General features: G+C 45.8%; 1 protein-coding gene across 3 annotated transcripts in view; it reads left to right on the top strand.

Moving 5' to 3' along the window:
- SCFD1 (sec1 family domain containing 1) overlaps positions 1 to 23,358 on the top strand; it is a 97,070-nt gene that overhangs the window by 29,741 nt on the left and 43,971 nt on the right. For all 3 annotated transcript variants that reach the window (XR_012803745.1, XM_075613194.1, XM_075613195.1), the window contains exons 14-15: positions 17,704 to 17,785; positions 21,931 to 22,027. Coding sequence is in view for 2 of the 3 variants with exons in the window: in XM_075613194.1 (XP_075469309.1) it covers positions 17,704 to 17,785; positions 21,931 to 22,027 (179 nt within the window). In the remaining variant the exon portion in view is untranslated. The remainder of the gene's footprint in view (positions 1 to 17,703; positions 17,786 to 21,930; positions 22,028 to 23,358) is intronic.

The raw sequence follows: 23,358 nt of genomic DNA, 5'->3' as shown, positions 1-23,358 counted from the left end.
GGCTCACTGTATGTGTCCGTGTAATGCACAGGCTCACTGTATGTGTCCATGTAATGTGTAATGCACAGGCTCACTGTATGTGACCATGAAATGTGTATTGCACAGGCTCACTGTATGTGACCATGTAATGTGTAATGCACAGGCTCACTGTATGTGACCATGTAATGTGTAATGCACAGGCTCACTGTATGTGTCCGTGTAATGTGTAATGCACAGGCTCACTGTATGTGTCCGTGTAATGTGTAATGCACAGGCTCACTGTATGTGTCCGTGTAATGTGTAATGCACAGGCTCACTGTATGTGTCCGTGTAATGTGTAATGCACAGGCTCACAGTATGTGTCCGTGTAATGTGTAATGCACAGGCTCACAGTATGTGTCCATGTAATGTGTAATGCACAGGCTCACTGTATGTGTCCATGTAATGTGTAATGCACAGGCTCACTGTATGTGTCCGTGTAATGTGTAATGCACAGGCTCACTGTATGTGTCCGTGTAATGTGTAATGCACAGGCTCACTGTATGTGTCCGTGTAATGTGTAATGCACAGGCTTACTGTATGTGTCCATGTAATGTGTAATGCACAGGCTCACAGTATGTGTCCGTGTAATGTGTAATGCACAGGCTCACTGTATGTGTCCGTGTAATGTGTAATGCACAGGCTCACTGTATGTGTCCGTGTAATGTGTAATGCACAGGCTCACTGTATGTGTCCATGTAATGTGTAATGCACAGGCTCACTGTATGTGTCCATGTAATGTGTAATGCACAGGCTCACTGTATGTGTCCATGTAATGTGTAATGCACAGGCTCACTGTATGTCTCCGTGTAATGTGTAATGCACAGGCTCACAGTATGTGTCCGTGTAATGTGTAATGCACAGGCTCACTGTATGTGTCCGTGTAATGTGTAATGCACAGGCTCACAGTATGTGTCCATGTAATGTGTAATGCACAGGCTCACTGTATGTGTCCATGTAATGTGTAATGCACAGGCTCACAGTATGTGTCCATGTAATGTGTAATGCACAGGCTCACTGTATGTGTCCGTGTAATGTGTAATGCACAGGCTCACTGTATGTGTCCGTGTAATGTGTAATGCACAGGCTCACTGTATGTGTCCGTGTAATGTGTAATGCACAGGCTCACAGTATGTGTCCGTGTAATGTGTAATGCACAGGCTCACTGTATGTGTCCGTGTAATGTGTAATGCACAGGCTCACTGTATGTGACCGTGTAATGTGTAATGCACAGGCTCACTGTATGTGTCCGTGTAATGTGTAATGCACAGGCTCACTGTATGTGTCCATGTAATGTGTAATGCACAGGCTCACAGTATGTGTCAGTGTAATGTGTAATGCACAGGCTCACAGTATGTGACCGTGTAATGTGTAATGCACAGGCTCACAGTATGTGTCAGTGTAATGTGTAATGCACAGGCTCACAGTATGTGTCAGTGTAATGTGTAATGCACAGGCTCCCAGTATGTGTCCGTGTAATGTGTAATGCACAGGCTCACTGTATGTGTCCATGTAATGTGTAATGCACAGGCTCCCAGTATGTGTCCGTGTAATGTGTAATGCACAGGCTCACAGTATGTGTCCGTGTAATGTGTAATGCACAGGCTCACAGTATGTGACCGTGTAATGTGTAATGCACAGGCTCACAGTATGTGTTCGTGTAATGTGTAATGTGTAATGCACAGGCTCACTGTATGTGTCAGTGTAATGTGTAATGCACAGACTCACTGTATGTGTCCGTGTAATGTGTAATGCACAGGCTCACAGTATGTGTCCGTGTAATGTGTAATGCACAGGCTCACAGTATGTGACCGTGTAATGTGTAATGCACAGGCTCACAGTATGTGTCCGTGTAATGTGTAATGCACAGGCTCACTGTATGTGTCCGTGTAATGTGTAATGCACAGGCTCACTGTATGTGTCCGTGTAATGTGTAATGCACAGGCTCACTGTATGTGTCCAAGTAATGTGTAATGCTCAGGCTCACTGTATGTGTCCATGTAATGTGTAATGCTCAGGCTCACTGTATGTGTCCGTGTAATGTGTAATGCACAGGCTCACAGTATGTGACCATGTAATGTGTAATGCACAGGCTCACTGTATGTGTCCATGTAATGTGTAATGCACAGGCTCCCAGTATGTGTCCGTGTAATGTGTAATGCACAGGCTCACAGTATGTGTCCGTGTAATGTGTAATGCACAGGCTCACAGTATGTGACCGTGTAATGTGTAATGCACAGGCTCACAGTATGTGTCCGTGTAATGTGTAATGCACAGGCTCACTGTATGTGTCCGTGTAATGTGTAATGCACAGGCTCACAGTATGTGTCCGTGTAATGTGTAATGCACAGGCTCACTGTATGTGTCCGTGTAATGTGTAATGCACAGGCTCACTGTATGTGTCCGTGTAATGTGTAATGCACAGGCTCACAGTATGTGACCATGTAATGTGTAATGCACAGGCTCACTGTATGTGTCCATGTAATGTGTAATGCACAGGCTCACAGCATGTGTCCATGTAATGTGTAATGCACAGGCTCACTGTATGTGTCCGTGTAATGTGTAATGCACAGGCTCACAGTATGTGTCCGTGTAATGTGTAATGCACAGGCTCACTGTATGTGTCCGTGTAATGTGTAATGCACAGGCTCCCAGTATGTGTCCATGTAATGTGTAATGCACAGGCTCACTGTATGTGTCCGTGTAATGTGTAATGCACAGGCTCACAGTATGTGTCCATGTAATGTGTAATGCACAGGCTCACTGTATGTGTCCATGTAATGTGTAATGCACAGGCTCACAGTATGTGTCCATGTAATGTGTAATGCACAGGCTCACAGTATGTGTCCGTGTAATGTGTAATGCACAGGCTCACTGTATGTGTCCGTGTAATGTGTAATGCACAGGCTCACAGTATGTGTCCGTGTAATGTGTAATGCACAGGCTCACTGTATGTGTCCGTGTAATGTGTAATGCACAGGCTCACTGTATGTGTCCGTGTAATGTGTAATGCACAGGCTCACTGTATGTGTCCGTGTAATGTGTAATGCACAGGCTCACTGTATGTGTCCGTGTAATGTGTAATGCACAGGCTCACAGTATGTGTCCATGTAATGTGTAATGCACAGGCTCACTGTATGTGTCCGTGTAATGTGTAATGCACAGGCTCACTGTATGTGTCCGTGTAATGTGTAATGCACAGGTTCACTGTATGTGTCCGTGTAATGTGTAATGCACAGGCTCACTGTATGTATCCGTGTAATGTGTAATGCACAGGCTCACTATATGTGTCTGTAATGTGTAATGCACAGGCTCACAGTATGTGTCCGTGTAATGTGTAATACACAGGCTCACTGTATGTGTCCATGTAATGTGTAATGCACAGGCTCACTGTATGTGTCCGTGTAATGTGTAATGCACAGGCTCACTGTATGTGTCCGTGTAATGTGTAATGCACAGGCTCCCAGTATGTGTCCGTGTAATGTGTAATGCACAGGCTCACTGTATGTGACCATGTAATGTGTAATGCACAGGCTCACAGTATGTGACCATGTAATGTGTAATGCACAGGCTCACAGTATGTGTCCGTGTAATGTGTAATGCACAGGCTCACTGTATGTGTCCGTGTAATGTGTAATACACAGGCTCACAGTATGTGATCGTGTAATGTGTAATGCACAGGCTCACAGTATGTGTCCGTGTAATGTGTAATGCACAGGCTCCCAGTATGTGTCCGTGTAATGTGTAATGCACAGGCTCACTGTATGTGTCCGTGTAATGTGTAATGCACAGGCTCACTGTATGTGTCCGTGTAATGTGTAATGCACAGGCTCACTGTATGTGTCCATGTAATGTGTAATGCACAGGCTCACTGTATGTGTCCGTGTAATGTGTAATGCACAGGCTCACAGTATGTGACCATGTAATGTGTAATGCACAGGCTCACTGTATGTGTCCGTGTAATGTGTAATGCCCAGGCTCACTGTATGTGTCCATGTAATGTGTAATGCACAGGCTCACAGTATGTGTCCATGTAATGTGTAATGCACAGGCTCCCAGTATGTGTCCGTGTAATGTGTAATGCACAGGCTCACAGTATGTGTCCGTGTAATGTGTAATGCACAGGCTCACTGTATGTGTCCGTGTAATGTGTAATGCACAGGCTCACTGTATGTGTCCGTGTAATGTGTAATGCACAGACTCACTGTATTTGTCCGTGTAATGTGTAATGCACAGGCTCACTGTATGTGTCCGTGTAATGTGTAATGCACAGGCTCACTGTATGTGTCCGTGTAATGTGTAATGCACAGGCTCCCAGTATGTGTCCGTGTAATGTGTAATGCACAGGCTCACAGTATGTGTCCGTGTAATGTGTAATGCACAGGCTCACAGTATGTGTCCGTGTAATGTGTAATGCACAGGCTCACTGTATGTGTCCATGTAATGTGTAATGCACAGGCTCACAGTATGTGTCAGTGTAATGTGTAATGCACAGGCTCCCAGTATGTGTCCGTGTAATGTGTAATGCACAGGCTCACTGTATGTGTCCATGTAATGTGTAATGCACAGGCTCCCAGTATGTGTCCGTGTAATGTGTAATGCACAGGCTCACAGTATGTGTCCGTGTAATGTGTAATGCACAGGCTCACTGTATGTGTCCGTGTAATGTGTAATGCACAGGCTCACTGTATGTGTCCATGTAATGTGTAATGCACAGGCTCCCAGTATGTGTCCGTGTAATGTGTAATGCACAGGCTCACTGTATGTGACCATGTAATGTGTAATGCACAGGCTCCCAGTATGTGTCCGTGTAATGTGTAATGCACAGGCTCACTGTATGTGTCCGTGTAATGTGTAATGCACAGGCTCACAGTATGTGACCATGTAATGTGTAATGCACAGGCTCACAGTATGTGTCCGTGTAATGTGTAATGCACAGGCTCACTGTATGTGTCCGTGTAATGTGTAATGCACAGGCTCACAGTATGTGTCAGTGTAATGTGTAATGCACAGGCTCACTGTATGTGACCATGTAATGTGTAATGCACAGGCTCACTGTATGTGACCATGTAATGTGTAATGCACAGGCTCACTGTATGTGACCATGTAATGTGTAATGCACAGGCTCACTGTATGTGACCATGTAATGTGTAATGCACAGGCTCCCAGTATGTGTCCGTGTAATGTGTAATGCACAGGCTCACTGTATGTGACCATGTAATGTGTAATGCACAGGCTCACTGTATGTGTCCATGTAATGTGTAATGCACAGGCTCCCTGTATGTGTCCATGTAATGTGTAATGCACAGGCTCACAGTATGTGTCCGTGTAATGTGTAATGCACAGGCTCACTGTATGTGACCATGTAATGTGTAATGCACAGGCTCACTGTATGTGTCCGTGTAATGTGTAATGCACAGGCTCCCAGTATGTGTCCGTGTAATGTGTAATGCACAGGCTCACTGTATGTGACCATGTAATGTGTAATGCACAGGCTCACTGTATGTGTCCGTGTAATGTGTAATGCACAGGCTCACAGTATGTGTCCATGTAATGTGTAATGCACAGGCTCACAGTATGTGTCCGTGTAATGTGTAATGCACAGGCTCCCAGTATGTGTCCGTGTAATGTGTAATGCACAGGCTCACTGTATGTGTCCATGTAATGTGTAATGCACAGGCTCACAGTATGTGTCCGTGTAATGTGTAATGCACAGGCTCACTGTATGTGTCCGTGTAATGTGTAATGCACAGGCTCACTGTATGTGTCCGTGTAATGTGTAATGCACAGGCTCACTGTATGTGTCCATGTAATGTGTAATGCACAGGCTCACTGTATGTGTCCATGTAATGTGTAATGCACAGGCTCACTGTATGTCTCCGTGTAATGTGTAATGCACAGGCTCACTGTATGTGTCCGTGTAATGTGTAATGCACAGGCTCACTGTATGTGTCCGTGTAATGTGTAATGCACAGGCTCACTGTATGTGTCCGTGTAATGTGTAATGCACAGGCTCACTGTATGTGTCCGTGTAATGTGTAATGCACAGGCTCACTGTATGTGTCCATGTAATGTGTAATGCACAGGCTCACTGTATGTCTCCGTGTAATGTGTAATGCACAGGCTCACAGTATGTGTCCGTGTAATGTGTAATGCACAGGCTCACAGTATGTGTCCATGTAATGTGTAATGCACAGGCTCACTGTATGTGTCCATGTAATGTGTAATGCACAGGCTCACAGTATGTGTCCATGTAATGTGTAATGCACAGGCTCACTGTATGTGTCCGTGTAATGTGTAATGGACAGGCTCACTGTATGTGTCCGTGTAATGTGTAATGCACAGGCTCACTGTATGTGTCCGTGTAATGTGTAATGCACAGGCTCACAGTATGTGTCCGTGTAATGTGTAATGCACAGGCTCACTGTATGTGTCCGTGTAATGTGTAATGCACAGGCTCACTGTATGTGACCGTGTAATGTGTAATGCACAGGCTCACTGTATGTGTCCGTGTAATGTGTAATGCACAGGCTCACTGTATGTGTCCATGTAATGTGTAATGCACAGGCTCACAGTATGTGTCAGTGTAATGTGTAATGCACAGGCTCACAGTATGTGACCGTGTAATGTGTAATGCACAGGCTCACAGTATGTGTCAGTGTAATGTGTAATGCACAGGCTCACAGTATGTGTCAGTGTAATGTGTAATGCACAGGCTCCCAGTATGTGTCCGTGTAATGTGTAATGCACAGGCTCACTGTATGTGTCCATGTAATGTGTAATGCACAGGCTCCCAGTATGTGTCCGTGTAATGTGTAATGCACAGGCTCACTGTATGTGTCCGTGTAATGTGTAATGCACAGGCTCACAGTATGTGACCGTGTAATGTGTAATGCACAGGCTCACAGTATGTGTTCGTGTAATGTGTAATGTGTAATGCACAGGCTCACTGTATGTGTCCGTGTAATGTGTAATGCACAGGCTCACAGTATGTGTCCGTGTAATGTGTAATGCACAGGCTCACAGTATGTGTCCGTGTAATGTGTAATGCACAGGCTCACAGTATGTGTCCGTGTAATGTGTAATGCACAGGCTCCCAGTATGTGTCCGTGTAATGTGTAATGCACAGGCTCACAGTATGTGTCCATGTAATGTGTAATGCACAGGCTCACTGTATGTGTCCATGTAATGTGTAATGCACAGGCTCCCAGTATGTGTCCGTGTAATGTGTAATGCACAGGCTCACAGTATGTGTCCGTGTAATGTGTAATGCACAGGCTCACAGTATGTGTCCGTGTAATGTGTAATGCACAGGCTCACAGTATGTGTCCATGTAATGTGTAATGCACAGGCTCACTGTATGTGTCCGTGTAATGTGTAATGCACAGGCTCACTGTATGTGTCCATGTAATGTGTAATGCACAGGATCACTGTATGTGTCCATGTAATGTGTAATGCACAGGCTCACAGTATGTGTCAGTGTAATGCACAGGCTCATTGTATGTGTCCGTGTAATGTGTAATGCACAGGCTCACTGTATGTGTCCATGTAATGTGTAATGCACAGGCTCACTGTATGTGTCCGTGTAATGTGTAATGCACAGGCTCCCAGTATGTGTCCGTGTAATGTGTAATGCACAGGCTCACTGTATGTGTCCGTGTAATGTGTAATGCACAGGCTCACTGTATGTGTCCGTGTAATGTGTAATGCACAGGCTCACAGTATGTGTCCATGTAATGTGTAATGCACAGGCTCACAGTATGTGTCCGTGTAATGTGTAATGCACAGGCTCCCAGTATGTGTCCGTGTAATGTGTAATGCACAGGCTCACAGTATGTGTCCATGTAATGTGTAATGCACAGGCTCACTGTATGTGTCCATGTAATGTGTAATGCACAGGCTCCCAGTATGTGTCCATGTAATGTGTAATGCACAGGCTCACAGTATGTGTCCATGTAATGTGTAATGCACAGGCTCACAGTATGTGTCCATGTAATGTGTAATGCACAGGCTCACTGTATGTGTCCATGTAATGTGTAATGCACAGGCTCCCAGTATGTGTCCATGTAATGTGTAATGCACAGGCTCCCAGTATGTGTCCATGTAATGTGTAATGCACAGGCTCCCAGTATGTGTCCGTGTAATGTGTAATGCACAGGCTCACAGTATGTGTCCGTGTAATGTGTAATGTGTAATGTGTAATGCACAGGCTCACAGTATGTGTCCATGTAATGTGTAATGCACAGGCTCACTGTATGTGTCCGTGTAATGTGTAATGCACAGGCTCACTGTATGTGTCCGTGTAATGTGTAATGCACAGGCTCACTGTATGTGTCCGTGTAATGTGTAATGCACAGGCTCCCAGTATGTGTCCGTGTAATGTGTAATGCACAGGCTCACTGTATTTGTCCGTGTAATGTGTAATGCACAGGCTCACTGTATGTGTCCATGTAATGTGTAATGCACAGGCTCACTGTATGTGTCCGTGTAATGTGTAATGCACAGGCTCACTGTATGTGTCCGTGTAATGTGTAATGCACAGGCTCACTGTATGTGTCCATGTAATGTGTAATGCACAGGCTCACTGTATGTGTCCGTGTAATGTGTAATGCACAGGCTCCCAGTATGTGTCCGTGTAATGTGTAATGCACAGGCTCACTGTATGTGTCCGTGTAATGTGTAATGCACAGGCTCACTGTATGTGTCCGTGTAATGTGTAATGCACAGGCTCACTGTATGTGTCAGTGTAATGTGTAATGCACAGGCTCACAGTATGTGTCCGTGTAATGTGTAATGCACAGGCTCACTGTATGTGTCCTTGTAATGTGTAATGCACAGGCTCACTGTATGTGTCAGTGTAATGTGTAATGCACAGGCTCACAGTATGTGTCCGTGTAATGTGTAATGCACAGGCTCACAGTATGTGTCCGTGTAATGTGTAATGCACAGGCTCCCAGTATGTGTCCATGTAATGTGTAATGCACAGGCTCACAGTATGTGTCCATGTAATGTGTAATGCACAGGCTCACAGTATGTGTCCGTGTAATGTGTAATGCACAGGCTCACAGTATATGTCCGTGTAATGTGTAATGCACAGGCTCACTGTATGTGTCCATGTAATGTGTAATGCACAGGCTCACTGTATGTGTCCGTGTAATGTGTAATGCACAGGCTCACTGTATGTGTCCGTGTAATGCACAGGCTCACTGTATGTGTCCGTGTAATGTGTAATGCACAGGCTCCCAGTATGTGTCCATGTAATGTGTAATGCACAGGCTCCCAGTATGTGTTCATGTAATGTGTAATGCACAGGCTCACTGTATGTGTCCGTGTAATGTGTAATGCACAGGCTCACAGTATGTGTCCGTGTAATGTGTAATGCACAGGCTCACTGTATGTGTCCATGTAATGTGTAATGCACAGGCTCACTGTATGTGTCCGTGTAATGTGTAATGCACAGACTCACTGTATGTGTCCATGTAATGTGTAATGCACAGGCTCACTGTATGTGTCCATGTAATGTGTAATGCACAGGCTCACAGTATGTGTCAGTGTAATGCACAGGCTCACAGTATGTGTCCGTGTAATGTGTAATGCACAGGCTCACTGTATGTGTCCATGTAATGTGTAATGCACAGGCTCACTGTATGTGTCCGTGTAATGTGTAATGCACAGGCTCCCAGTATGTGTCCGTGTAATGTGTAATGCACAGGCTCACTGTATGTGTCCGTGTAATGTGTAATGCACAGGCTCACAGTATGTGTCCATGTAATGTGTAATGCACAGGCTCACAGTATGTGTCCATGTAATGTGTAATGCACAGGCTCACAGTATGTGTCCGTGTAATGTGTAATGCACAGGCTCACAGTATATGTCCGTGTAATGTGTAATGCACAGGCTCACTGTATGTGTCCATGTAATGTGTAATGCACAGGCTCACTGTATGTGTCCATGTAATGTGTAATGCACAGGCTCACTGTATGTGTCCGTGTAATGTGTAATGCACAGGCTCACTGTATGTGTCCATGTAATGTGTAATGCACAGGCTCACTGTATGTGTCCGTGTAATGTGTAATGCACAGGCTCCCAGTATGTGTCCATGTAATGTATAATGCACAGGCTCCCAGTATGTGTCCATGTAATGTGTAATGCACAGGCTCACTGTATGTGTCCGTGTAATGTGTAATGCACAGGCTCACAGTATGTGTCCGTGTAATGTGTAATGCACAGGCTCACTGTATGTGTCCATGTAATGTGTAATGCACAGGCTCACTGTATGTGTCCGTGTAATGTGTAATGCACAGGCTCACTGTATGTGTCCATGTAATGTGTAATGCACAGGCTCACTGTATGTGTCCATGTAATGTGTAATGCACAGGCTCACAGTATGTGTCAGTGTAATGCACAGGCTCACAGTATGTGTCCGTGTAATGTGTAATGCACAGGCTCACTGTATGTGTCCGTGTAATGTGTAATGCACAGGCTCACTGTATGTGTCCGTGTAATGTGTAATGCACAGGCTCCCAGTATATGTCCGTGTAATGTGTAATGCACAGGCTCACTGTATGTGTCCGTGTAATGTGTAATGCACAGGCTCACTGTATGTGTCCGTGTAATGTGTAATGCACAGGCTCACAGTATGTGTCCATGTAATGTGTAATGCACAGGCTCACAGTATGTGTCCGTGTAATGTGTAATGCACAGGCTCCCAGTATGTGTCCGTGTAATGTGTAATGCACAGGCTCACAGTATGTGTCCATGTAATGTGTAATGCACAGGCTCACTGTATGTGTCCATGTAATGTGTAATGCACAGGCTCCCAGTATGTGTCCATGTAATGTGTAATGCACAGGCTCACAGTATGTGTCCATGTAATGTGTAATGCACAGGCTCACTGTATGTGTCCATGTAATGTGTAATGCACAGGCTCCCAGTATGTGTCCATGTAATGTGTAATGCACAGGCTCCCAGTATGTGTCCATGTAATGTGTAATGCACAGGCTCACAGTATGTGTCCGTGTAATGTGTAATGCACAGGCTCCCAGTATGTGTCCGTGTAATGTGTAATGCACAGGCTCACAGTATGTGTCCGTGTAATGTGTAATGTGTAATGCACAGGCTCACAGTATGTGTCCATGTAATGTGTAATGCACAGGCTCACTGTATGTGTCCGTGTAATGTGTAATGCACAGGCTCACTGTATGTGTCCATGTAATGTGTAATGCACAGGCTCACTGTATGTGTCCGTGTAATGTGTAATGCACAGGCTCCCAGTATGTGTCCGTGTAATGTGTAATGCACAGGCTCACTGTATGTGTCCGTGTAATGCACAGGCTCACTGTATGTGTCAGTGTAATGTGTAATGCACAGGCTCACAGTATGTGTCCATGTAATGTGTAATGCACAGGCTCACTGTATGTGTCCGTGTAATGTGTAATGCACAGGCTCACTGTATGTGTCCATGTAATGTGTAATGCACAGGCTCACTGTATGTGTCCATGTAATGTGTAATGCACAGGCTCCCAGTATGTGTCAGTGTAATGTGTAATGCACAGGCTCACAGTATGTGTCCATGTAATGTGTAATGCACAGGCTCACTGTATGTGTCCGTGTAATGTGTAATGCACAGGCTCACTGTATGTGTCCATGTAATGTGTAATGCACAGGCTCACTGTATGTGTCCATGTAATGTGTAATGCACAGGCTCACAGTATGTGTCCATGTAATGTGTAATGCACAGGCTCACAGTATGTGTCCATGTAATGTGTAATGCACAGGCTCACAGTATGTGTCCGTGTAATGTGTAATGCACAGGCTCACAGTATATGTCCGTGTAATGTGTAATGCACAGGCTCACTGTATGTGTCCATGTAATGTGTAATGCACAGGCTCACTGTATGTGTCCGTGTAATGTGTAATGCACAGGCTCACTGTATGTGTCCATGTAATGTGTAATGCACAGGCTCACTGTATGTGTCCGTGTAATGTGTAATGCACAGGCTCCCAGTATGTGTCCATGTAATGTGTAATGCACAGGCTCCCAGTATGTGTCCATGTAATGTGTAATGCACAGGCTCACTGTATGTGTCCGTGTAATGTGTAATGCACAGGCTCACAGTATGTGTCCGTGTAATGTGTAATGCACAGGCTCACTGTATGTGTCCATGTAATGTGTAATGCACAGGCTCACTGTATGTGTCCGTGTAATGTGTAATGCACAGGCTCACTGTATGTGTCCATGTAATGTGTAATGCACAGGCTCACTGTATGTGTCCATGTAATGTGTAATGCACAGGCTCACAGTATGTGTCAGTGTAATGCACAGGCTCACAGTATGTGTCCGTGTAATGTGTAATGCACAGGCTCACTGTATGTGTCCGTGTAATGTGTAATGCACAGGCTCACTGTATGTGTCCGTGTAATGTGTAATGCACAGGCTCACAGTATGTGTCCATGTAATGTGTAATGCACAGGCTCACTGTATGTGTCCATGTAATGTGTAATGCACAGGCTCACTGTATGTGTCCGTGTAATGTGTAATGCACAGGCTCACAGTATGTGTCCGTGTAATGTGTAATGCACAGGCTCACTGTATGTGTCAGTGTAATGTGTAATGCACAGGCTCACTGTATGTGTCCATGTAATGTGTAATGCACAGGCTCACAGTATGTGTCCATGTAATGTGTAATGCACAGGCTCACTGTATGTGTCCGTGTAATGTGTAATGCACAGGCTCACAGTATGTGTCAGTGTAATGTGTAATGCACAGGCTCACTGTATGTGTCCGTGTAATGTGTAATGCACAGGCTCACAGTATGTGTCCGTGTAATGTGTAATGCACAGGCTCACAGTATGTGACCATGTAATGTGTAATGCACAGGCTCACTGTATGTGTCCATGTAATGTGTAATGCACAGGCTCACTGTATGTGTCCGTGTAATGTGTAATGCACAGGCTCACAGTATGTGACCATGTAATGTGTAATGCACAGGCTCACAGTATGTGTCCGTGTAATGTGTAATGCACAGGCTCACTGTATGTGTCCGTGTAATGTGTAATGCACAGGCTCACTGTATGTGTCCGTGTAATGTGTAATGCACAGGCTCACAGTATGTGTCTGTGTAATGTGTAATTCACAGGCTCACAGTATGTGTCCATGTAATGTGTAATGCACAGGCTCACTGTATGTGACCATGTAATGTGTAATGCACAGGCTCCCAGTATGTGTCCGTGTAATGTGTAATGCACAGGCTCACTGTATGTGTCCATGTAATGTGTAATGCACAGGCTCACTGTATGTGTCCGTGTAATGTGTAATGCACAGGCTCACAGTATGTGTCCGTGTAATGTGTAATGCACAGGCTCACAGTATGTGTCCATGTAATGTGTAATGCACAGGCTCACAGTATGTGTCCATGTAATGTGTAATGCACAGGCTCACAGTATGTGTCCGTGTAATGTGTAATGCACAGGCTCACTGTATGTGTCCATGTAATGTGTAATGCACAGGCTCACTGTATGTGTCCGTGTAATGTGTAATGCACAGGCTCACTGTATGTGTCCATGTAATGTGTAATGCACAGGCTCACTGTATGTGTCCGTGTAATGTGTAATGCACAGGCTCCCAGTATGTGTCCATGTAATGTGTAATGCACAGGCTCACTGTATGTGTCCATGTAATGTGTAATGCACAGGCTCACAGTATGTGTCAGTGTAATGCACAGGCTCACAGTATGTGTCCATGTAATGTGTAATGCACAGGCTCACTGTATGTGTCCATGTAATGTGTAATGCACAGGCTCACAGTATGTGTCAGTGTAATGCACAGGCTCACAGTATGTGTCCGTGTAATGTGTAATGCACAGGCTCACAGTATGTGTCCGTGTAATGTGTAATGCACAGGCTCACTGTATGTGTCAGTGTAATGTGTAATGCACAGGCTCACTGTATGTGACCATGTAATGTGTAATGCACAGGCTCACAGTATGTGTCCGTGTAATGTGTAATGCACAGGCTTACAGTATGTGTCCATGTAATGTGTAATGCACAGGCTCACTGTATGTGTCCGTGTAATGTGTAATGCACAGGCTCACTGTATGTGACCGTGTAATGTGTAATGCACAGGCTTACAGTATGTGTCCATGTAATGTGTAATGCACAGGCTCACTGTATGTGTCCGTGTAATGTGTAATGCACAGGCTCACTGTATGTGACCATGTAATGTGTAATGCACAGGCTCATTGTATGTGTCCGTGTAATGTGTAATGCACAGGCTCACAGTATGTGTCCATGTAATGTGTAATGCACAGGCTCACTGTATGTGTCCGTGTAATGTGTAATGCACAGGCTCACTGTATGTGACCATGTAATGTGTAATGCACAGGCTCATTGTATGTGTCCGTGTAATGTGTAATGCACAGGCTCACAGTATGTGACCATGTAATGTGTAATGCACAGGCTCACTGTATGTGTCCATGTAATGTGTAATGCACAGGCTCACTGTATGTGACCATGTAATGTGTAATGCACAGGCTCACTGTATGTGTCCATGTAATGTGTAATGCACAGGCTCACTGTATGTGACCATGTAATGTGTAATGCACAGGCTCACTGTATGTGTCCGTGTAATGTGTAATGCACAGGCTCACTGTATGTGACCGTGTAATGTGTAATGCACAGGCTCACTGTATGTGTCCGTGTAATGTGTAATGCACAGGCTCCCAGTATGTGTCCATGTAATGTGTAATGCACAGGCTCACTGTATGTGTCCGTGTAATGTGTAATGCACAGGCTCACAGTATGTGTCCATGTAATGTGTAATTTGTAATGCACAGGCTCACTGTATGTGTCCATGTAATGTGTAATGCACAGGCTCACAGTATGTGTCCGTGTAATGTGTAATGCACAGGCTCACTGTATGTGTCCGTGTAATGTGTAATGCACAGGCTCACACTATGTGTCCATGTAATGTGTAATGCACAGGCTCACTGTATGTGTCCGTGTAATGTGTAATGCACAGGCTCACAGTATGTGTCCGTGTAATGTGTAATGCACAGGCTCACAGTATGTGTCCATGTAATGTGTAATGCACAGGCTCACAGTATGTGTCCATGTAATGTGTAATGCACAGGCTCCCAGTATGTGTCCATGTAATGCACAGGCTCACAGTATGTGTCCGTGTAATGTGTAATGCACAGGCTCACTGTATGTGTCCATGTAATGTGTAATGCACAGGCTCACTGTATGTGTCCGTGTAATGTGTAATGCACAGGCTCACAGTATGTGTCCGTGTAATGTGTAATGCACAGGCTCACTGTATGTGTCCATGTAATGTGTAATGCACAGACTCACAGTATGTGTCCATGTAATGCACAGGCTCACAGTATGTGTCCATGTAATGTGTAATGCACAGGCTCACAGTATGTGTCCGTGTAATGTGTAATGCACAGGCTCACTGTATGTGACCATGTAATGTGTAATGCACAGGCTCACTGTATGTGTCCGTGTAATGTGTAATGCACAGGCTCCCAGTATGTGTCCATGTAATGTGTAATGCACAGGCTCACTGTATGTGTCCGTGTAATGTGTAATGCACAGGCTCACAGTATGTGTCCATGTAATGTGTAATTTGTAATGCACAGGCTCACTGTATGTGTCCATGTAATGTGTAATGCACAGGCTCACAGTATGTGTCCGTGTAATGTGTAATGCACAGGCTCACAGTATGTGTCCGTGTAATGTGTAATGCACAGGCTCACTGTATGTGTCCGTGTAATGCACAGGCTCACAGTATGTGTCCATGTAATGTGTAATGCACAGGCTCACAGTATGTGTCCATGTAATGTATAATGCACAGGCTCACTGTATGTGTCCGTGTAATGTGTAATGCACAGGCTCACAGTATGTGTCCGTGTAATGTGTAATGCACAGGCTCACAGTATGTGTCCATGTAATGTGTAATGCACAGGCTCCCAGTATGTGTCCATGTAATGCACAGGCTCACAGTATGTGTCCGTGTAATGTGTAATGCACAGGCTCACTGTATGTGTCCATTTAATGTGTAATGCACAGGCTCACTGTATGTGTCCGTGTAATGTGTAATGCACAGGCTCACAGTATGTGTCCGTGTAATGTGTAATGCACAGGCTCACTGTATGTGTCCATGTAATGCACAGGCTCACAGTATGTGTCCGTGTAATGTGTAATGCACAGGCTCACTGTATGTGTCCATGTAATGTGTAATGCACAGGCTCACAGTATGTGTCCATGTAATGCACAGGCTCACAGTATGTGTCCATGTAATGTGTAATGCACAGGCTCACAGTATGTGTCCGTGTAATGTGTAATGCACAGGCTCACAGTATGTGTCCATGTAATGTGTAATGCACAGGCTCAGAGTATGTGTCCATGTAATGTGTAATGCACAGGCTCACAGTATGTGTCCGTGTAATGTGCAATGCACAGGCTCACAGTATGTGTCCGTGTAATGTGTAATGCACAGGCTCACAGTATGTGTCCGTGTAATGTGTAATGCACAGGCTCACTGTATGTGTCAGTGTAATGTGTAATGCACAGGCTCCCAGTATGTGTCCATGTAATGTGTAATGCACAGGCTTCCAGTATGTGTCCATGTAATGTGTAATGCACAGGCTCACAGTATGTGTCCATGTAATGCACAAGCTCACCGTATGTGTCCGTGTAATGTGTAATGCACAGGCTCCCAGTATGTGTCCATGTAATGTGTAATGCACAGGCTCACTGTATGTGTCCATGTAATGTGTAATGCACAGGCTCACAGTATGTGTCCATGTAATGTGTAATGCACAGGCTCACTGTATGTGTCCATGTAATGTGTAATGCACAGGCTCACAGTATGTGTCCATGTAATGTGTAATGCACAGGCTCACAGTATGTGTCCATGTAATGTGTAATGCACAGGCTCACTGTATGTGTCAGTGTAATGTGTAATGCACAGGCTCCCAGTATGTGTCCGTGTAATGTGTAATGCACAGGCTCCCAGTATGTGTCCATGTAATGTGTAATGCACAGGCTCACAGTATGTGTCCATGTAATGCACAGGCTCACAGTATGTGTCCGTGTAATGTGTAATGCACAGGCTCCCAGTATGTGTCCATGTAATGTGTAATGCACAGGCTCACAGTATGTGTCCATGTAATGTGTAATGCACAGGCTCACAGTATGTGTCCATGTAATGTGTAATGCACAGGCTCACAGTATGTGTCCGTGTAATGCACAGGCTCACTGTATGTGTCCGTGTAATGCACAGGCTCACTGTATGTGTCCGTGTAATGCACAGGCTCACTGTATGTGTCCGTGTAATGCACAGGCTCACTGTATGTGTCCGTGTAATGCACAGGCTCACTGTATGTGTCCGTGTAATGCACAGGCTCACTGTATGTGTCCGTGTAATGCACAGGCTCACTGTACGTGACCATGAGGACTGGAGTTGAGAACCCCTGCTGTAATGTATAATACACAGACTCACTGTAGATAATAGGACTAATGGCCATGGTATAGTAGGCCGTGTTCTAAGCCAGGGGTGCGCAACTTTTTTGTTTGCGCCCTCTCACTCCCCTTGTTCTAGGCCATGTGCAGGCTGGGTAGGACTTATCTGCAGAGGAAACGCCATGTGTGTACTCACCACTTTCCCTCCCTGTCCTTCAGCTCTCTTCCTGAACTCCTGGACAAGAAGAGACTCATAGACCTACATACCAATGTGGCCACTGCAGTGTTGGAACATATCAAGGTGAGTCCTGAGAGATGGGTATCTGCCACTAATAAATTTTCACACTGTATAACACGATAATAGTGTTTCCTACGCAGAAAGCTTACTGGCACACCCAAGAAGTTTGCAATCTAACAAAGCAAGTAATATCTATAAAATATATTCTCCTGCACACAATGTCTGATTGTCTAACTCAGAGACACCTGAACGGACCAGGTGTTATAAAAATGATCTTGTTAATGAGAGGAAATAATACGATTATAATTGGAAAAATTCCAGAGAACGCTCGTTATTCAGAAGAACGTGTTGCCCCGATGAAGGTGTTCCTTGACCGTAACATTGGCACGTTAACACGACCACTAGGATGATCCAATACACTTGTGATGTTCTTTTGAGCTGTCTGTGAGCTCTGGACATTGTTTCAGTTTGATATTATTGTGCATTGGCTTTCAGAATCGCACCCACTGATATAGCCGCTTTCCATGATGTACGTATAGGGTATACTGGGCTTTGATCTGCACATTCACTATGGACTTATTGCAGTTTATTTGACATATAATTGCACCAAACATTTCTTTTTGTTAGCCCTGATTAAGATTCAGAAGGTTTGCATACTGCAAATGGCGCTTATGTCTTCTGCTTCTCATATACCGTGCAAGCTGGACGCACTTCCATCCCACAGTGCGTTTCTAGAACTTCTGCTGGCGTGGAGTTTGCCGTCTTAATATGCTGCCTGCAAACTGTGATCCCATGTCCCTGATGCTCAGATTCCATCTGTATTTAGCATCGTCCTGAGGAAACTGACCATCAATCAGCCCCTTTGGCAGCTCTCTGGCACACGTGTTGATTAAGTCAGGCTTTGGACGGCACCTCTGTGTGTCTCATAACATCCCGGCAGGTTGAAAGGTTCCAACAAACAGCCCCTGTTTTTATCCTTGGCTGACACAGTTGTTTACTTCCACAGGAGTCGTCTCCACCACAAAAACACGTGGGCGCGGCCTTGTTCAGGAAAGATCCTGCTTTTAGTTGAAGGGTCGTCAAGAAACACGATGTTTCCATTTAGAGGGCTGAGATGCCAATGTATGAAGCGGAAGATTTACTGAAAGTCGGCACCCGAACGCATGCAGAGATTCCATCATCTTAGCCTAGGATTTAGCAACCAGGTGGAAAGATGGGAGTTGTATAGAGACCCAGGCATTATTTCTCTTCTGGTATCAGTTGAGATGAGGCAGAGAATTTCTTGCAGCCCTGCCGCTGGCTAAATCTGGAGACGTACTTACAGAACAATCTTTTAGCACCGCACCCCCTCTGCACTATTTGTCCCTTTTTTATTAGGCCGAGATTAAACAAATACCCGCAGTCTGTCGCGGGTGCCTATAGTGGCCGCGACCGTGCGGGTCCAACGACGAGGAGACCACATTTTGAGGCTACAAAAGATTGTGTTTCGAGACGTGACGGCCGCATCACGTGACGTTACTGGCCACGCCTCCGTCGCTTCCCGAGGTCTCCTACAGTGCAGGTTTTGCGTGCGCGCACCGCGCGAGTGACATCACGCACACGCCCTGCAGCCTCCCACTAAAATCTTGCCTACCCACATCAGTTACCCCCACACTATTCAGCAACATCAGTCATAGTGGATAATAAAGAGAATACTATAAAGGGAAGAGAGTCCTCTATAAAATCCGTTCTTTGTACAATTTTTTTTAGTGAAAAACACAAAATAGAGTAAACTTGTGTTTAAAAGTGCGTAATCTCTAGTTGGCAAAACTGCTTAATATTGCATCATTCAGCTTTCACTGTGACTTAGGCTGCGCTTATAGTGACGGCGCCGTGTCAAAACAAATGCATTGTCTGCACTTATAGTGCACACGACGCCGCGACCAAGCGACACTGCTACCAAAAATCAGTTGTCACTGTTATTTGATTTTTTTCGGCGACGGTCTCCCCTTGTGGCAATCAGAGAGCTTCTCCGTCCCGCTGCCCTCCCCCTTTTTGACATCACTGGCCTTGTAGCCAGCGACGTCAGCTAAACTTAAATTACAACTATCGCGACGGGTGACGTTATCGGTCTCGTCGCCAGCAGTATAAGCGCAGCGTTACCCTGTACATGTTGGTTTCAAGGTGACCCTTTGACGTGTGTGATTGGTAAAACCTTCCCGTTCTGTGCTGTGCCTGCAACATAACAAGTCACAGGGAGCCCTCTTTCCCTCAGACTTCAATGGGACGCCCTCTGTTAAAGATTAGGAATAACACACACACACACACACACACGTACGTATATTATATGGGGGGGCTCTGAGAAGATTAACTCCTTCACTGCCGGAGGCGACTGCAAAGCGTTAGGAAGTGGGTTTCAGGCTCTGGCAGCAACAGGGTTAAAAGTAGATGTGTGTTCCCAAACTTCTGTTTTGAATGCATGCAATTAGCATGCTTTATTGGCTCTGAAACACAGAACTCATGTGTCGGTTATTAAATCCTCTGCTGTCCTCTAACTATGTCCAATGCATCTTTGTTTTGTTCCTTTTATAAGTAAGATTATTATTTGGACTTCCATTAAATGCTTTCGTTAAGTGTTCCCAGTCGACTGTCTGCATGCGAGGAGCAGGGCAGGCTGAGCATGTGTTTTTTGGGAGGTGCTTTGAACGTGGCGGTCATTCTAGAAGACACTAGGTTTCTAACGGCACTCTAGGGATAATGTCACTGCCCTTAAAGTTGGGGTCCCCATGTTAGCTGCTTGTGATTAGTTGGTAATGAACTCTTTGGAATTAGCTGGAAATTCATCTGAGATCAACAAAAGTTTGAGAGATGGGGATTAAAAATCGAAGCTCGCGTAAATGCTGGAAAAAGCCGGTACCTGGGCATGTCGGTTACAGGGAATGTCCTGTGAATGATCCTGCTGTGGATAGCTGGTAATGCAGAGCACCCTGACCATATCAAAAGTTGCTTTAAGGTTACAATATAGCAATCAGCCCAAGTTGATGCACATAAAGACGCAATCAAAATCTTCCACGGTATAAAAGGGATTCTGTTCACACGGCGGTAATTATGCATTAAGGCAGGATATTCCTGCTTCAGCACAAGTGGCCACTGATTGAGCCACTTGTGCTGAAGTACAGATTTCCTTGAAACCTGACATGTTGGAGGGTCTTGAGGACTCTAGTTGAGAACCCCTGTTTTAAGGAATGTCATCTCGTGCAACGAGCACTGCCGTTGCTTTTAGTTAACCCTTTGCCGCTCTGCAATGCCCAGTCGGCCCCTCTAGCTGAAGGTATTCATGATTCTGTGGTTCGGGTGGCCACCTTCTAGATGCGGTTCCAGGCTGTAGGCAGATCATGTGCATCACCAGTCTGATTGGATGAGGAGCTCCCTGGACAAGCAAGTGCAACCCTTGTAATAAGACAGAGAAAGCAATCTGAAGTTTAGGTTATGTGTAATCGTAAAGACCGTCTGCTGCTTTGTGTGCTACCGGCCCCCAGCCTGTCTCCGTGTGCTACCTGGCCCGTGACCTGTCTCCGTGTGTTACTGGCCCGCAGCCTGTCTCTCGCCGTGCGTTACCGGCCCACAGCCTGTCTCTCGCCGCGTGTTACCGGCCCGCAGCCTGTCTCTCGCCGCGTGTTACCGGCCCGCAGCCTGTCTCTCGCCACGTGTTACCGGCCCGCAGCCTGTCTCTCGCCGCGTGTTACCAGCCCGCAGCCTGTCTCTCGCCGCGTGTTACCGGCCCGCAGCCTGTCTCTCGCTGCGTGTTACCGGCCCGCAGCCTGTCTCTCGCCGCGTGTTACCGGCCCGCAGCCTGTCTCTCGCCGCGTGTTACCGGCCCGCAGCCTGTCTCTCACCGTGTGTAACGACTTCTCTCTGTGTTACTGACCCGCAGCCTGTCTTCGTGTGTTACTGACTCACAGGCGGTCTTTCGCCGTGTGTAACGACCTCTCTCTGTGTGTTACTGGTCCGCGGCCTGTCTCCGTGTTACCGGCCCGCGGCCTGTCTCTGTGTGTTACCCGCCCGCGGCCTGTCTCTCGCAGTGTGTAACGACCTCTCTCAGTGTTACTGACCCCGTGGCCTGTCTTCCTGTGTTACTAACCCGCGGCCTGTCTCTCGCCGTGTTCCTAACCCGCGGCCGGTCTCTCACCGTGTTACTGACCCGCGGCCTGTGTCTCTCTGTGTTACAGACTCGGAAGCTGGACGTGTACTTTGAGTATGAAGAGAAGCTGATGAGCAAAGCCACACTTGACAAGTCTCTCCTGGATATTATCTCTGACCCCGACGGTGAGTGCAGCTTCCGCCTGTATCCTGCAAAGTGTTGCTGCCCCTTCCCTGCAGCAAAAGGGATGGGGGGGTTCTCCTGCTCCCCTTGTGCTTAAATCCCTGACAGAGCCCAAGGGTTTCATCTGCCAGCGACGGGCGTTGGAAGCAACTGGTTTGTTTTCGTTCCTAACCCATGCTCTGCCCTCCAGGTCTTGGCTTTGAAGCCAGCACACTCAACACCTCATTGATTTGTAAATGTCTCCGGCCTCACAGTGTGACTTAAAGAAGCCGCTGGAAGCGAGCGTCACACACATCTTTACATGGCAAGATCCCACAAACCTGACTGCACACAGTGTGTGTGCTAGCGCTTTATTATAACTTAAATATATAAGCGAGGCCACTACTGTAACGCCCTTATTTACTGAAGCTTGCATAGACTGGGGATTATTTCGAATCATGAATTTGGGATGTATAGTTTTGTTAACCGGTTTGTGTTGCCGATTTATAGGGATAAATAGAGGGATTTATAGAGTACCAACCTTGTATGCAACACTGAGAGAATAAGCACAAATCAATGAAATCAAGGATTGATTCAGCCATCTTTATCAATATAAATATAGCCAGCGTATTTCTCACCCAGTGTAGCAGAAAACCTGTTCATCTTCTCTAATATGGATCTTCTTTTTAACACCAATGTTGTGAGTATGCTGTATGGAGTTTAGCGAACGCCTGCTGTGAGGTGCTTACAGCCCCTGTAAGTGCGATCTTGAGAGAGGGAGGGTATGTTTTTGCATTGGTAGAGAACAGTATGTTTGAGCATGAGGATGATCAAAGGTGGACATCAATATATGTTGTACAAATCCACGGTTCCTAACGAGGCTCAGCAATGTATCACATCCTTCAAGAAAGCGCACAGATCGTCATGGGTGACACGGCTGAAATGGAGCATTCCAATTGGCTCATGCTGCTGCCAGGAAAAAACGAGACTTCTGTCCCTGTCTCATTCCCCTCCGGTTAAGAAAAGCTCTTAGGCTGCGCTTATAGTGCGGGCGTATGCGCCGCGACGTCGCGGCAAAACAAATGCATTGCCGCCGCCGCGTGAGCTTATAGTAAGCGTGACGCGACGGATCGGTCGCGATTGCTGGAAGTCAACTCTATTTGATTTTCCAGTGACCGCAGCCTGACCGTTGCGTCGCCGGCGCTATAAGCGCAGCCTTAGAATGTTCTATACCCCACATTTTGTAAGGGAGGTCTGCTTACATTTAAAGGTCAAATGCACTTTTTTTTGTTTTTTTGTTTTTTACTCATTTGTTTGTCTTAAAACTTTATATCACACAATGCATTCATCAGCT

The sequence above is a fragment of the Ascaphus truei genome, chromosome 9 (genome assembly GCF_040206685.1).
Source record: "Ascaphus truei isolate aAscTru1 chromosome 9, aAscTru1.hap1, whole genome shotgun sequence".
NCBI lineage: Eukaryota > Metazoa > Chordata > Amphibia > Anura > Ascaphidae > Ascaphus > Ascaphus truei.
The sequence above is the reverse complement of the archived record's forward strand: the minus strand, read 5'-3'. Positions and strand labels throughout refer to the sequence as shown.